The sequence below is a fragment of the Eutrigla gurnardus genome, assembly GCF_963514095.1.
Source record: "Eutrigla gurnardus genome assembly, chromosome: 12".
In the NCBI taxonomy this organism is placed as follows: Eukaryota; Metazoa; Chordata; class Actinopteri; order Perciformes; family Triglidae; genus Eutrigla; species Eutrigla gurnardus.
Genome location: NC_139926.1, coordinates 846,366 through 862,335, shown reverse-complemented (window position 1 = coordinate 862,335; position 15,970 = coordinate 846,366). Strand labels below are relative to the sequence as shown.

Sequence of the window (15,970 nt, the reverse complement as noted above, 5' to 3'; positions counted from 1 at the left end):
TGGTTAATTATTTTTGTTTAATAAAGTATTCTCCTTATTTGAAACCGTCTCTCGCCCCTGTGGTATTTCGAACCTGTGTGTCTTAGTTACATGAAGAACTGTTAGAAGTTCAGGATTTCCTGCGGTTGAAACTGCCGCAGGTGGCGTTGTCGCAATCTTTATCTCCTTGCTCATGCCACATCAGGTTTACTGCTGATTCCCTTCCAGTCTCCAGAATGTGCGTACCGGTACGCATGCCTCAGAGTTTGCTTACGGGTACGCACACTTTCCCGTCAAGTTTGGTTTTTATAGATCACAACATTTGCGTGGAAAGTGGCGTACGCACGTTTCCAGCCCCGTTTTGTGCGTACGCAAGCTTTATAAATGAGGGCCCAGGACAGTTGTTGCTGTCATCCAGCCTTGTGAAGTGACCATAATTATTCAGAACATGATACATTACATGTTCATATAGTGTATAGTATGGGGCATAGAAAAGATTTGGATGTGTTGTCTCTTTTGTTCAACAATAATAATCAGACACATTTACAGTCCAGACAGGATTTAGTCATTTAAGTCGTTATTTATTTTTTTTGTAGGAAAGAACAACAGTCACTAAAAATCTTTACAAAACCAACACATTCAAATAAAAAACAATGCAAGATATGTATCTAAATATTGTTCACTGAAGTAGTCTGTGCTGTACAAATGCTGACATTTCCTGAAAAAGGCTTTGGATTGTCTGTCTGCTCGTTGAGTCCATCGGTAGTTTGTAACGCTGTCTCATATTCAGTCCGTCACACTCATGTGAAATCCTGCTGCTCCTCTGCTGCTCAGCACAAAGAAGAAGTAAGTGACAGCTTTTCAGCCCACAACAGATCGCTGTTTCGAACACCTCCAGTTTACTTCACGTCACACTGCTTCACACTCATGCTCTACACTCACTGTCGCTGAAACAGATTTGATTGGTCCGAGTTAGAAACCTGGTTGACACTCAGCAAACACTTCATCAAGTTCACTTTTGTCCTACCTTTTCAAAAAGTCTTACTTCTTCTTCCCTCCCATGGTCAAGTTCTCACTTTTCATTTGCTGCACCTGAAGAGAAGATTATTAGTGATCGGTCACAGTCTGGACCCAGAACCAGGACGTGGCAGACACACAAATCTAGAAAACCTCCAACCTCATTCATGGCGTCATCAATCTGTTTGAGTTCCTCATATCGGTCTCTTGACTCTCGGAGGGGCTGAACCATCGCCTCCTCAATCTGTGGGAACAGCTAGTGTACACACACACACACACAGTCTAAGTATTACGACTGCAAGAAACTCACGACTTTAACTGATTTATAAAATAGATATAAATACCTCCAGAATTTCTATTAATCTGACTGCATATTCACCTTCATCACGGTCTCAAACATGGGGATGAGGACGAACTTGATGAAGCCAATCTGAGCCGTGGGCTTGGTGACCTTTTCTCTGTCCATGAACGGAGCCACAGGAAGTCCTTCAGCCTTCTCCCTGTCACTCTGAGCAGCACAGACAGGAAATGAGCAGGTGGAAGAAATGTCTTATGATGATTCCCTAATCTCCAAGATTTCCTGAAGTCTGACTGCCTAACTGCAGAAAACAATGTACCCTTCTAAAAGAAATACAAACCCAAAAACCTCTTTTTACTCTGTGATTTCTGGTCTTAATCCAGTGGTATTACAGTTTTTTACGATTGCTATGACTGTCATAAATGGCCTCAATGACTTACATTCACCCATCCACACACACATTCACACACCGACAGCGGAGTCAACCATGCAGGGCGACAGCCAGCTTGTCAGGAGCAATTGGGGTGAGGTGTCTTGCTCAGGGACACCAGGCACTCAGCTAGGAGGAGCCGGGGATCGAACTGGCAATCTTGCGGTTGCCAGCCAAGCGCTCTACCTCCTGAGCTAAACCCCCCCGCCATGATCTGTGAACTGTCCTGTTTCCCGAGCGTGCAATAAAAGTAATTACCAACTGACTGTCTGCCTACGTGCTGCATTTGGGTCCGCTCCCGACCAGTTACAGTACAACCTGGCCAGACATGGACCCAGCGCACACCTGCGACTCGCTGGCACTGCCTTAGCCTCTACCATGGCTGAGGTTCGACAGGCAGCAGCGAACCAGTAGCACGGGTTCACCGCACTAGCCCTCCAAGTCCAGCATCTCACCGCCACTCTCGCCCAGACTGTCCCTCTGCCAGTCCTTCCGGAGGCACCTCCACCAGCTACAACTCAGCCGGCCCCCGTCTCAGAGCCGCGGGTCGGCCTGCCCGAGCGCTACACCGGTGATGCAGAGACTTTCTCCGCCGAACTTCGCAGGGTGTTTGGAGTGGCATCATGGGGTCCTGACGCTTCTGGTGGTCTACTGGGGATCAGCCAGGGGTCCCGCTCCGTGGTCGACTACGTGATCAACTTCCGCATTCAAGCTCGGCTGAGTGAGTGCAATCATCTTCCTCGTGGGTCTCGCGGACTACATCAAAGACGAGCTGGTTTCCCACGACCTGCCTTCTTCGCCCGACCACCTTCTCCAGCACCGCATCAGACATTCTGGGGGTACCTGTGGAATACTTGGATTTTCTGGAAGTCTTCAGCAAGACCAAGGCTACATCCCTTCCTCCGCATAGACCCTACGACTGTGGCATCGACCTGCAACCTGGCTCAACCCCACCTAGAGGCCGCCTGTATTCCCTGGCCGCCCCAGAGAGAGAGGCCGTGGACAAATATCGTCAGGAGGAGCTGGGTTCTTCTTCATCTCGAAGAAGGATAAAACGCTTAGGCCGTGCATCGACTATCGGGGCCTGAACAATATCACGATCAAGAACCGCTATTACCTGCCCCTCATTGCATCCGCCTTCAAGCTTCTCGAAGGCGCCACCATCTTAACCAAACTGGAATTACGTAACGCCTATCACCTGGTTCGCATCCGGGAGGGGGACAAATGGAAGACGGCCACTCTGAATACCTGGTTATGCCCTTCGGCCTGACCGACGCCCCAGCGATCTTCCAGGCCTTGGTCAACGACGTACTGAGGAACATGTTAAACAAGTTTGTGTTCGTCTACCTTGATGACATCCTGATTTTCTCCCGGGCCAGAGACGAACACGTCCATCAGGTCCAGGCGGTCCTGTAGCGCCTCCTAGAGAACTCCCTATACGTCAAGGCAGAGAAATGTGAGTTTCACGCCCCATCTGTCTCTTTCCTGGGGTACATTGTTGGGAGGGGGACTGTGCAGATGGACACCGCCAAAGTCTCCGCCGTCACTGCCTGGCCCGTTCAGGACTCCCACAAGCAACTTCAACGATTCCTGGGGTTTGCCAATTTCTACTGGAGGTTCCTCCGCGGTTACAGCACGGTGGCAGCCCCCCTCTCAGCACTCACGTCCTCGAAAGTGGGACGCCGGACACCCAGGACGCCTTCCAGGCCCTAAAGACATGGTTCACCTCAGCCCCCATTCTGGTCATGCCAGACCCAGAACAGCAGTTCCTGGTCAAGGTGGATGCCTCCGATGTGGGAGTCGGAGGAGCGCTTTCCCAGAGGTCTGCTACCGACCAGAAGCTGCATCCCTGCACCTTTTTCTCCAGACAGTTGACCCCAGCCGAGAGGAATTATGACATTGGCAACCGAGAGCTCCTCGCCGTCAAGTTGGCTTTGGAGGAATGGCGAGGCTGGCTCGAAGGGACAAAGCTGCTTCTGGTTTGAATGGACCACAAAAATCTGGAATACATCCAGTTCGCCAGACATCTAAACTCCCGCCAGGCTCGCTAGTCGCTGTTCCTCACCCTCTTCAACTTCACCCTCTCTTATCGGCCAGGGTCCCGCAATGTGAGGCAATTCCGGTACCTTGGTCATCTTATCAGCAATACTGGGAAGTCATCAAAGTTCCTACACCACCGAATTGCATCAGTGTACGAAAAATGAGACGAACTGAAGCATGTGCTGACTGACAGAGAAATACATCTCAACACTCGCATGAGAATCCTAATGGCATGCGTGCGGTCCCGGCAACTATATAGTGTACAATCATTGGAACTATCAAGCAGTGAACTCCAAAAGCTGAATACTGTTTGGAATGGGTTCCTGCGAAAGATGATAGCTGGCAGTGTAGTGACTGATTTGTCCTGCGTGGGTAATGTTGTGTCTTCCTTTCTGAAGGGAATTTCGGCTGAATCATCTGCAATTTTCAGGAAGCGCCTGTCCTCCACGGACATTTCCTTTACTTCCTCACACAACCTTTCACTGAAATCTGTGTTGTACTGAGCAATCAGCATTTCATGAAGATTGTGCACTGATATCCTATTGACCGTGTGAGAGGGAATGGCATTGCTTGTTCCTGTTCCTAATGGACCATTCACTACCCATCCTAGCAATGTTTTTATAGCATATGGGCCGTCTCCTTCACTGTTTATGATTTGCCAGGGCTCTATTGCTTTGGGTGCGTTTGTGCCAATCAGCAAGTCAATGCCTGCATTAATGGTGGAAATTTGGACATTTTTAAGGTAAGGCCACTTTGACAAAGTCAACTCTCTGGTTGGGTATGTTACTCTTAGTAACGGGAATCCTAGATTGTGTGAACGTCTCTGGCAGAGTTATGAATGCATTGTCCTGAAGTCCACTTACTTCCAATCCTGTAATGATGTTGGTAGCCACAGTTCTCTCCTGGCCCATTGTGCATAACAGAATGTTTGTTCTTTTCCCTTGTACATTTAACTGCTGCACTAGTTTATCTGTACAAAATGTGGCAGAACTGCCAGGGTCAAGAAATGCATAAGTTTGAATCACTGCACTGCTTGTTAGATTTTACCTTCACGGGTACAACTGACATCAGACATTGGTCTTCACCGGCCCCAGTATGATTGCATGCTTTGAGCGAGATCTGTCCTGTGTTCACCTTTTTTGGCTCATCCTTGTTTATTTCCTTAGATGTTTCCTGCTTTTCTATTCCTTTGTTGTGCTCCACTTTTCCTATGTGCAGTGCTGTAGGATGCGACCTGTTGCAAATGATGCATGACTGGCCCTTAGCGCAGTCCTTACTCATATGGCCTGCAACAAGACATGCAAAGCAAATCCCTCTTTCCTTTAAAAATGCAATCTTGTCAGTGTGACGTTTCTTTTTAAACCATGAACAGCTTGCGAGTGGATGTTCTCCTGAGCAAAACAGACAGGACGGCCTATGTTTGACTGTTGCAGCACTGCTCCTCTGCTGGTGAGAATTGGGATTGACATCAATGGTTGCTGCATTGGCTGTGAATCTTTTGTCTGTGAATTTGGGTTTCAGAACACTTGAGTGTGTGGGCCTTATTACTCTTGGTGAAGGGTCTCGTATATCACCAAAGACAGCATCCATCAAGATTTTTACTTGTCTTTCAATGAACTCCACTAAGGTCTTGAATGTGGCTCTGCGATTGGTTGATTCTTGAAAATGACACACTTCAACTCTCCATCTTTCCCTTAATTTGTAAGGCAATTTGCCAACTAATGATTTCAAATTAGAAGCCAAATTCAACTCTTCCATGTAGGCAATTTCATTGATAGCATTTAAACATCCTCTGAGATATAGACCAAAGGACTTTAGACTTCAGCTCTAATGGGGGACCACAACAATGCCTTCTTGATGTATGCGTTGGCTATTTGGTATTCGTTTCCAAAGTGCTCGTGAAGCAATTATTTGGCTGTTGCAAAGCCTCTGTCTGGGTCTAAGAAAAGACAACTTTTAACCAGCTCTCTAGACTGACCGGATGTATACTGCTCTAGATAGTACAATTTATCCTTTGCATGTTCAATTTTGCTCAAATGAAGTGATGAATGAGATGTATTCAATTGGATCATTATTAAATACCTTCAACTCCTTTCGTGGCAAAAATGATTTGTCCTGTTGCCTTATCAGTGAAGCTGTGATGTAATTTTGCTTCTGCAGAATGCCATAGAGGTGAGCGGAGTCCTGTGGGTTTCCAATAGGAGGGTCAGGAGGAGCTGGTGGTGGATCACTTGTGTGGTGTCGTCCAGAGTGTGTTCTTAATGGGGGCTGTTGGGTCCTTAATTACGTTCATTCGCCGCGTAAGCGAACCAAGCTTATTCTTTCCGGATTCGCGTAAAGCACTTGAGTTTTCAGAAACATTTTCCTTCTCAGTAGTATCGGTTTGCACAACTTCTGCATTTTCTGCACTCTCAGACATTTTCAATTCCAAAAGCGGCGATCTTCACAAAAAAAGGTATCCTTTCCAATCAATAATATTTTGGATTTAGCTGGCCCATAAACTTGATTCAAAGTTAGTCCATAATTAAATTGAAATAGTTTTCTAACAAAATCCTCCTAACCGTGGCTCCTAGAGCTGTGTAGACGTGTTTCTTAAAGGGATAGTTCGGAATTTTGGACATGAGACCTATTTCCCAAGTGAGCCGGTGTGTTCGAGACGTCTGGAGACGTTTTCAAGACATTTCATTCAGTTCTTCTAGTTGCAGAGTTCGCTTGTGCTATGGCTAGCGCAAGTCAACGGTTCTTAGCTAGACAGGCATTAAAAACAGTCTTGCCCACTCCACAGTGCACCCGAGGCAAATCACTTAAAACACTAGACTGTCGATGTACATATCTGTGTTGATATGAATAGTCCTCGTGCCCTCAGAGGTGGGTGAAAAGCCCGCAGACCACAGACCAACACCGGGCAGCGGGCGGCTCCGCGAATCCACACATGCAGACTCTCCGTCGGACTCAAAACTCTAAGACGCGCCGCCCGAAATACTGCCCTTAAATAGGCAATCGAACCGGGACGAATTGTCGGGACTCATGCCCTCAGACCTGGGTGAAAAGCACTTGGACCTCACGCAAACACCGGGCAGCCCACGGCCACACAAACCCACAATTACGCTCCGTCCGTAGACCCGCAAACCCTCGGACGCGTTGCGGGGGATTCCCTCCTGGCACCACCAGTCTCCGTTTGTTCTTCCGGTTCTCAGCTCCGGCGGGGGCTTTCTCGGTCTCCACAGACGCTCGTTCACGTTCTGCCCTTTGAGCATCCCTCTCGCGCAATTCTTCCTCTGTATATTCAGGCTCGTACAGGTACGGTTGGGTTTGGATGGAAAAAAACTCCTCATCAGGGTCTTGAAAAGTTTCAGTATATTCTACAAAAGTGGCCATTTCTGTGAGATTGAAGAAACTAGCACTGCAGGCTACTCTGCGTCTGTAGCAATGACAGCAGGTAAACAAACTATTATAGAACCGGTAACTTTTAAGTGCTAGGTGATATCACTCCGCCTCTGCCATAGCCTACTAGGAAGTATGACACGCTGCTGCTGCTGCTGAGACATAAATCCAGCAGCAGCAGAAGAGGACAAGGTGGCCCGGATACTATCCTTCCACCCTTCCGCGTGGTCGCCACACTCATCCGGGAGGTCGAAGACAGAGTCAGGGCCGCCGTCCAGGACCAACCCGGCCCCAGCGCCTGTCCTCCCAATCGTCTGTTTGTGCCACCAACCTTCGGTCCGAGGTCCTGCAGTGGGCCCACAGCTATCCACTCACCTGCCACCCTGGGATCCTGAGGACCAAGGAGGTCGTCCAGCGCAGCTTCTGGTGGGCCTCCCTGGGAGAGGACAACAGGGACTTTCTCAACGCCTGCCCCACCTGCAATCAACACAAACCCTGGCTTCAGGCTCCTGCTGGTCTCCTACACCCTCTGCCAGTTCCTCATCGTCCGTGGTACCACATTTCCGTGGACTTCGTCACTGGCCTGCCACTGTCCAGCGGCAACACCACCATTCTGACAGTGGTGGACCGATTCAGCAAGATGGCCCACTTCGTGCCCCTACCTAAGCTCCCGTCCTCCAAAGAAACTGCCCAGCTTCTGCTTAATCACGTCAAGGGAGAGCAAGACGAGTACCAGAGCAAGGGAGAGGAAGATGAGTACCAGGTGCAATTTGCATCATTTCTGTAATTCCATGTAATGTTACTTTTATGACAATGTGCTATGATTGACTACATGTTCCTGTTGGAGGAGAAAGAAACTGTAAAGCTCACTTTGATGAACTCACCTGCATGAAGTACTCCTCCAGCAGGCAGTCGACCCAGGGCTCAGCCACCTCCATGGGCCGCACCTCATTGGAGATGTCGCAGCACTTGATGAGCACCATTTTCAGCTGCAAAGAGCATAGGGTCAGAGGGCAAAAGTCAGTTAGATAGCTGATAGCTGGAATGTGTTTTCTGTTGGCCACCAGATGGCGCCTCTTGACTTTTTTTCTGGTAGTAATTCAGTTGAGGTGTTTCAGCTGTGTTTGTTTGCTGTGTATTTAAGCCACCTCATTGTTTGCTTTGGACTATTCAAACCTGTGAACTGTCGCTATCTGAATTTGGGTTCTAGGACTGCCAGCTCAGTCAGTAGAGCATTTTGGACGTCGCCATCTTGGAAGTTTTTGAACCAGAGAAGGAAGTGACATATATGGAAGGGAGGTATAAAGAGCCGGCCACTAGGACCCAGGCAAAGGGCCAGAAGAGCAGCTGTGATCACCATTTGTTTGCTTGATGTATTATGTTCCCGTCTAAAAGCATGATTTTAATTATTAAAATATACAATTAAATATTGGGCTGCATGGTGGTGTAGTGTCTAGCACTGTCGCCTCACAGCGAGAGGGTCCCGGGTTTGATTCCCGGGTTGGGTTGGGGCTCCTTCTGTGTGGAGTTCTCCCCGTGTAAGCATGGGTTCTCTCCGGGTTCTCCGGCTTCCTCCCACAGTCCAAAGACATGCAGGATGGGGATAGGTTCATTAATAATAAATAATAATAAATTGCCCGTCGGTGTGAATGTGAGTGTGAATGGTTGTTTGTCTCTACATGTTGGCCCTGCGATGGATGTCCAGGGCGTTCCCTGCCTACGTCCAATGACAGCTGAGATCGGCTCCAGCCCCCCCGCAACCCTGAATACAGGATAAGCGGTAGACGATGGATGGACAATTAAATATTATTAAAATGACTTATTAAAGGCATTTGTTTTTCTAGACTGCATGCTCACGAGGGATTCTAATTGCTTGGAGTGATTGCATTATATGCACATCAGCCAAGAAGCCATGTAGGCCACAAGCAGAACAGTGTTTTTAAATAGGTTCTTTAGTCCTTTAATAATTTTATAGATTCCAGTCACTTGCAACAAGCCAGGAGTTTTAGAGGAGCAACCACTGTTTTTCCAATATTATTAGGTTTTAGTGTACTTCTTAGCTGTTTTATTGACTGGGCCATCCGTTATTTTCTTTGTGGGGTTTTCTGTCATTTCGAGGAGGGGGTTAGTAGAATAGGGCTGCACGGTGGTGTAGTGGGTAGCACTATCGCCTCACAGCGAGAGGGTTCGGGTTCCTTCTGTGTGGAGTTTGCATGTTCTCCCCGTGTAAGCGAGGGTGCTCTCCGGGTTCTCTGGCTTCCTCCCACAGTCCAAAGACATGCAGGATGGGGATAGGTTGATAAATGACTCTAAATTGCCCGTAGGTGTGACTTTGAGTGTTAATGGTCTGTCTGTCTCTACATGTCAGCCCTGTGATAGACTGGCGTCCTGTCCAGGGTATACCCTGCCTTCGCCCAATGACAGCTGGGATCGGCTCCAGCCCCCCTAGACAATGGATGGATGGATGGATGGATGGGTTAGTAGAATAGAGTAGCCATCTTGCATGTGTGTTTTTGTAGTGTGATTTAGTCCCATTAGCTTGCTGGGAATAGGACAATTTGAGTGTTTCTAGAACCAGTTTGATTTGGTTCATGTGTAGTGGTGGGTTGGTTTATACTTTACCTATGTAGCTGTTTGGTGACAATTAGGCATGACTCTACACTAACCGGCCTCGGCATGCAGTTTAGCCCACATTGGTTACTTTTCATGATTTGTTTTCATTTTAACGGTTACTCAACCCATCCCATAGTCCATAGTCTTGCTTTTTGTTGTGATCCAATGCCGGATAAATAAAATCTATATTTTTGTATACGCGGTCTCTGGTTCCAGTTTATTCTGAGTTTTATATTGAGTAGCACCTGGTCACACATATTTGGACTGTGGAGGAACAATTTGTGGATCTAATGAGCACACGTGGCAGAGCGGCACCTTGAGCAGCAACTGGACAGTGTTAGTCATCTTATTAGCTAACTGCATTGGTAGCATGGTAGCGACCTGTCAATCATAGGTAGCCCCACCCCCTAAAGCATCCCCTACTTAATTGACTTAATGAACATCATGCTGGATTGAAGACATGAAATAGAGATTAAGACCATAAAGTCGTGTTTACAATGTTTACTGAGATAGTAAAGCAAGAGACTTTAGAGACACTTTTCAGAACCAGAGGTTGCTGTCTCGTGGGAATATAGTCTTTTTAGAAATAAGGGCAAAAATATGAATATTTGGTGCGTGTAAAGTCAAATAATGATTTCCACCATCCGTCAACAGACCGCGAAAGCATAGACGGGATCAGTAGTTCAATTCACTTGGTCCAGATCACCAAAACTGTCTGTATAACTTCATGTTTGCTCTTCTTGGTTCGTTTCTAATAAGTCAAATAACCACGAAATGAAATGGATCTAAAAGGCCAAAATCTATCTTTGTTGTTCAGAGCAACTGAAGTGAGCTGCAGGTGTGAGAGGCATCCTCGAATTGACTCACACAGGTCACATGCTCCTCATCTGTGTAGTCAAACTTGTCGACTTTCTGCTTAAAGGAGTCCAGGATCTCACCGTGTCGTGCCATGTCTGTAGCCAGGATCAGCGTGATGGTTCCCTGAAAAATAGCACAAAATCAAACAACTCATCGGCAGACACCTACAGACTTTCTTCTTCTCAACGAGTAATGAATAAATTCCATTTTATTTATATAGCCCAAAATCACAAATCACTAATCTGCCTCAGAGAATTTCACAAACTGCGTACAACATCCTCCGGGAGCCTCCATCTAAAGAGGAAGAACTAAGAACCTCAGGGAACAGAGGAGTATCCTCTACCAAGATGGACAGAAGTGGAATGATATCATTTGTACAGAATAAACAAGAAAAATGACAACCTAGTCAATCACCATGAAGAAATGATAAATGTAATAGGAGCAGTAATAGCACCAATAATAGTAGAAAATGATAACTACTAATGATACCGCTAATAGCAGCAGCAGTGGATATAATGATATAGTGATGATAAAGCAGAAAATAGTAACAAGAAAATAACCAAACCCCAGAGTTTTCACTGAAGTGCCTCCAGCCTCGACATTTAACTATCTATCAGTCTATCATGGAGACATTTCCTATCAGCAGTGTATCATTACAATCACAGGCCTTTTCTCTTTACTGTGAACTTGAAATGAAACCATCAGAATGTTATTACTTGGCGAAAACACAACTACCATCAAGCTGTGCTTTCAAAACAAATATAGTTCTACTGGAAATTTAAAAAGATCACTAAATAAAACAACACATTTGACAATCAATCATATAGAATATGGAAAGCCGATGAGGTCATATTGTTTACCTTCCATCCCCTGCTGCGACACTGTTAACGAGGTGAAATGTAAGGAATCAAGTTGTTTTTAACAACATTTATAGCATTTTAAATGAACTTGTTTCCCACTTGAACTAATTCAAACATGATATTAGTTACTTTACTTTTAAAAACTTCAACTTTCAATTGTTATATCCGTACAGGCACACACATACGATTTAACCTCTGCATTAAATCCATGCTCAGCATTAGGAGATTGGGGGTATCTTGTTGAAGGATCCTTCAACATGTAGACACCAGAGTCCTATACTCCACAGCTAGTTTAACATACCTGGTATCTTTCAGTTATCCAGTTTAAGTAACCCTAACAAAGGCAATCAGAGATAAGCGGTCACACGACGCTGGTTATCAACTCGGTAAGTCAACCAGGGTTTCCCTGTCCAGCTATGAGCGCGTGCACATGAAAGAGGTGGCGTTTGCAGCATTTGACCAATCACAAACATGGATCAGTCTACGGGCAGCAGAGCAGCATATTTCACGTACGAGGAGCGAACCATAATCTTACAGAAATACGAAGAAGTTAAACATATAATACAGGCAAAAAGCAACAGTTTCATCTGCAACATGCAGGAAAGACAGCTGGCAAAAACTCACCGACTGTGTGAATGTGTAAGTCGTAGTATTAATAGTCGTATAATATGACTGCCCCGTCATAAGAGCACTACTAGATCTGATTGATTAAATTAGCACATTAACTGTGCTGATAGCTCAGGTGGAGTTACCACCCCATGTACTGAGGCTCCCTGCAGCAGTCCCTGGTTCAAATCCGCCCTGTGGTCCACTTTTAAATCATGCCGTCCCTCTCTCCCGCCCCTTAACTCTCACGCTGTCCTCCAACAATAAAAGGCCATTATATTTATGGCGTGGTGTATGAGAATATCAGCCTCATTCTTTCAGCTGCATTCCCGGCGGTGTAAAACGGACTTGGGAGCAAATTAAATAAATATAAAAACATAATTCAAAGTGGTCAGTAGGCTGTACGCTGACACAGATAAGTCATTCCCTCTGATGAGAATCTGTATCTCTCATATAAAACATCGTCAGGGACAGACAAAAGGGTTTTTGACGGTTTCTGAACACTAGTTCTCCTAAGAGACCCGATCCATGATCCACCAAGCTTCTTTTTTTTTTATCCGCGCACCAAGAGCTCTGATTGGTCAGTAGGCGGTGTTTTTCTCCACGTTGATCTCTTATCAGGAACATAACCTGCTCCGGAGCAGGTTAGCTCTGCAGCATAAGTTACCATGGCAATTTAAGAAGTGAACCAGCGTCGGAGGACGGAAAACCCAGAGTTAACGCTTAAGTTACCTCGCTAAGCACAAATCCTGCTTCCTAGTACAGGCCTCTGGAGTCAGGGATCGAAGCGGCAACCTTGTGGAGCTACAGCCGCCATGTTACTCACGATACATTATAGTACTTCTATCAACATGTCTACCACAAAAAGGCTGCTGATAAAAGCAAATAGTACTTTTGCATCCTTTTACCTGTTCATTGCAATTAAAACACAAAATCTTTATTTCGGGTTAATACTGCTGTAGTAAACCAGCAGACATGTGCCTTGCTAGATCCAGTGAATCCAGCTTGGTGAAATCAACGAGCACCTCTGGATGATGTCATGGACTCAGAAAGGACGGTGTTTGGTTTCCTGGTGGATCTGGGACTTCAACATGTACAAAGCAGCAACAGCAGCCAGTCTCTCTGGAGCATCGAGCATGAGTGATGCAAATAAACACACAGTTTCCGTGCTCAAACTTGTACAAGTAACACAAAGTGAAAGTCTAGTGTGTACACTCTTAACAAAGATCATGTTACCTACCTGTCGTATTTGTTTGAAGGCCTCAGGGTCAAAGTTGGAGAAAATGTTGCAGTCGGGCTGTAAGAAGATCTGGAAGGCCACAGCACAGTGGTGGTTCTCCAGAGGGGAGATGTCATTGTAGCGTACGGCCAGCTCGGTTCTGGCGTTGATCTGGTACCTGGAAGACAGAGCAAACGGGAAGGATGAGAACAATGAAAAGATGGTCAGGACAAAGAATAAGAAGAGAGAAGAGTGTCTTACGTGTTGTTGAATCCGGGGTGATCCAGGTCATGACACACAGCAGCCGTCATGAGAATCAGCACGTCGACCTGAGTGAACTTCTCCTAAAAATATACACACAGAAATCCACGCATCCACATATTTGTATTAATTCATGCATTAATTACCAAAAGATTGTCTCCATAAGTGTGTTAATGTGTGCCATAATTGCCATGATGTGTGTGTGCCCTCGTTAGCAAATCACTGCTGCGGATGCTGTGACATCAGGCTTGTGATGAGCAACGCTCCAGTGTATAGTTCCCCCAACCATCCTCTCACTCTTTCTCCCCTGAGGTGTACTAACCCCCCAATATCCCTACACCTGCCTCTTCATCTCCAGCATGTATATGAGACAGGTGTGGTCACAGCACTGAAGCTTCTCAAACACTAACTACATTCCAGAGGTTTGGCTGAAGTGCAAATTAAAAAGATGCATCTAAAAGGTGTAAAAAAAAGTCTCAACATGTGTAGGTGGAAAGACATGTTTGCTCATTTTAACCATCATTACAATCACAGCACAGGCCTTTTTAAAATTTTTACTAATTTAGGAGCTGGCTAGTTAGCTAGCGTGCTAATTCCATGCTACATTACAGAACATAAAAAGCACCGGACTTGAAAAATTATTTCTCACCATTGTCCACCGTACATATTTATTCTGAAAGGAGCTGCTCCAGACAAATATTACCAGGGGGTCCCGGGTTCGATTCCCGGGTCGGGTTCAGGTTCCTTCTGTGTGGAGTTTGCATGTTCTCCCTGTGTTAGTGTGGGTTCTCTCCGGGTTCTCCGGCTTCCTCCCACAGTCCAAAGACATGCAGGATGGACCTGTCTGTCTCTACATGTTGGCCCTGTGATAGACTGGTTACCTGTCTGTCTCTACATGTCTCCCTGTGATAGACTGGTTACCTGTCTGTCTCTACATGTCTCCCTGTGATAGACTGGTTACCTGTCTGTCTCTACATGTCAGCCCTGTGATAGACTGTGATATGGAAATTTGTACTTCTTGATGAGAGATATCTGAACTGAAGACTTACACATGAGAAGGTTTGGTGAGAATGTAAATGTGTCCTGTGACCTGTGACCTGTGGCCTGTGGCCTGTGGCCATTTGTGTGTGTTTTGCAACCCATGTGTGCCTTGCGACATAGTTGTGGTTCATGACCCAGGTAGGGTTTGAGACCCATGCAAGGTTTAGTTAAACATTTGAGTTTACGACTTCCATCCCTGTGAACTGAGTGAAAACACACCCACAAGAAGATGGATAAATATCATGTTTGTCTCACAACACTTTGAGTCTACACTTAGTAACAGACCAGCATGTTGCTCTGTGAATTCTCCTCTTGATCAAGATTAAATCCCTGTTTGGACCTTGAGCTGACTCCGATCTCCTTCCTCCAGTTCTATACCAACAGGTAATTATTTTAACACTTTGGCGCCCAACGTGGGGCCCCAATATCTTTCCCTCTCTTCGTACCAGAGGACCTGAAGACCTTAAGGCAGAGGAAATAGAAACCCTCTGAAAAGACCTCCACCGCGGGGCTCATATAGCCTCGTTTTGGACAGAGAGGCCAGGTCCTCTGAAGAGGGGGCGGTGACGGGGCCAACCACAGAGGGGAGACGGACCAGCCAGGCAAACAGAGTCAGGGACTCATCGAAAGGGTAAGAAATTTCTAATAAGTAAAGCAAGTCGGGAATTTGGGGAACGATCTCTTAGAATAGGTCAGAGGACCTAATAGGAAAAAGGAAATAAATAGGAATCAAGCCAAGGCTTGGGGGAGCAGGACTCTCTTAGATTTAGGGCAGGACCCTAAATCCAGGTAAACTGTCTTTGGAAGGACAAAGATTAAACTAATCCCGAAGGCCTGCGAAAACAAAAAGACGTCAGGGAGGGTCAGAGACCCATAGGTAAGAGTACTCAAAAGGAAAAGAAATGAAAAAACCGGTAAAATAGAAAAAACGTTTAAATAAAAATACGTATTGAAAATAATTAAATAGATAAATAAATAAATAAACAAATAACTAAACAAATTCAAGCTGGGAAATTGTAATAGTGGTTTTAAATTGTTGTTGTTGTTTTTTTAAATATTGTTGTGAACCTGACGAGGTTCAATATAAATGAGATGCAAAATGAATGAGCCAGAAAGCTCTAGATAATGTAAAATATATAAAGAAGTGGGGAAAAAAAGTATGGGTTTAAAGGAAAGTTGCAGGTGGAAGAGTGCAAAGAATTGGTAGAAAAAATAGAGGAAAGGTCAAAGGGAAGTGAGAAAAGGCAGAACAAAGAGGGATACACACAGGCAAAAGCATGGTTAGAAGAGGCAGAAGCAAGGAAGAGAGGAATGCAGAAGCAGAAAGAAAAGAAAGTGAGACAATGTAAAGAAGAAACTGAGAA

At 45.8% G+C, this 15,970-nt stretch overlaps 1 protein-coding gene across 3 annotated transcripts in view; it reads right to left on the bottom strand.

Annotated features, from left to right (window-relative positions):
- Window positions 1-577: 577 nt before the first annotated feature.
- pde9aa (phosphodiesterase 9aa) overlaps window positions 578-15,970 on the bottom strand; it is a 138,395-nt gene continuing 123,002 nt past the window's right edge. For all 3 annotated transcript variants that reach the window (XM_084022263.1, XM_084022265.1, XM_084022264.1), the window contains 8 exons: window positions 13,566-13,648; window positions 13,326-13,482; window positions 10,629-10,742; window positions 8,033-8,137; window positions 1,376-1,504; window positions 1,157-1,252; window positions 1,007-1,071; window positions 578-926 (listed from right to left, as the gene is read on the bottom strand). In XM_084022263.1, coding sequence (XP_083878389.1) covers window positions 1,021-1,071; window positions 1,157-1,252; window positions 1,376-1,504; window positions 8,033-8,137; window positions 10,629-10,742; window positions 13,326-13,482; window positions 13,566-13,648 — 735 coding nt within the window. In that variant the 3' untranslated portion in view covers window positions 578-926; window positions 1,007-1,020. The remainder of the gene's footprint in view (window positions 927-1,006; window positions 1,072-1,156; window positions 1,253-1,375; window positions 1,505-8,032; window positions 8,138-10,628; window positions 10,743-13,325; window positions 13,483-13,565; window positions 13,649-15,970) is intronic.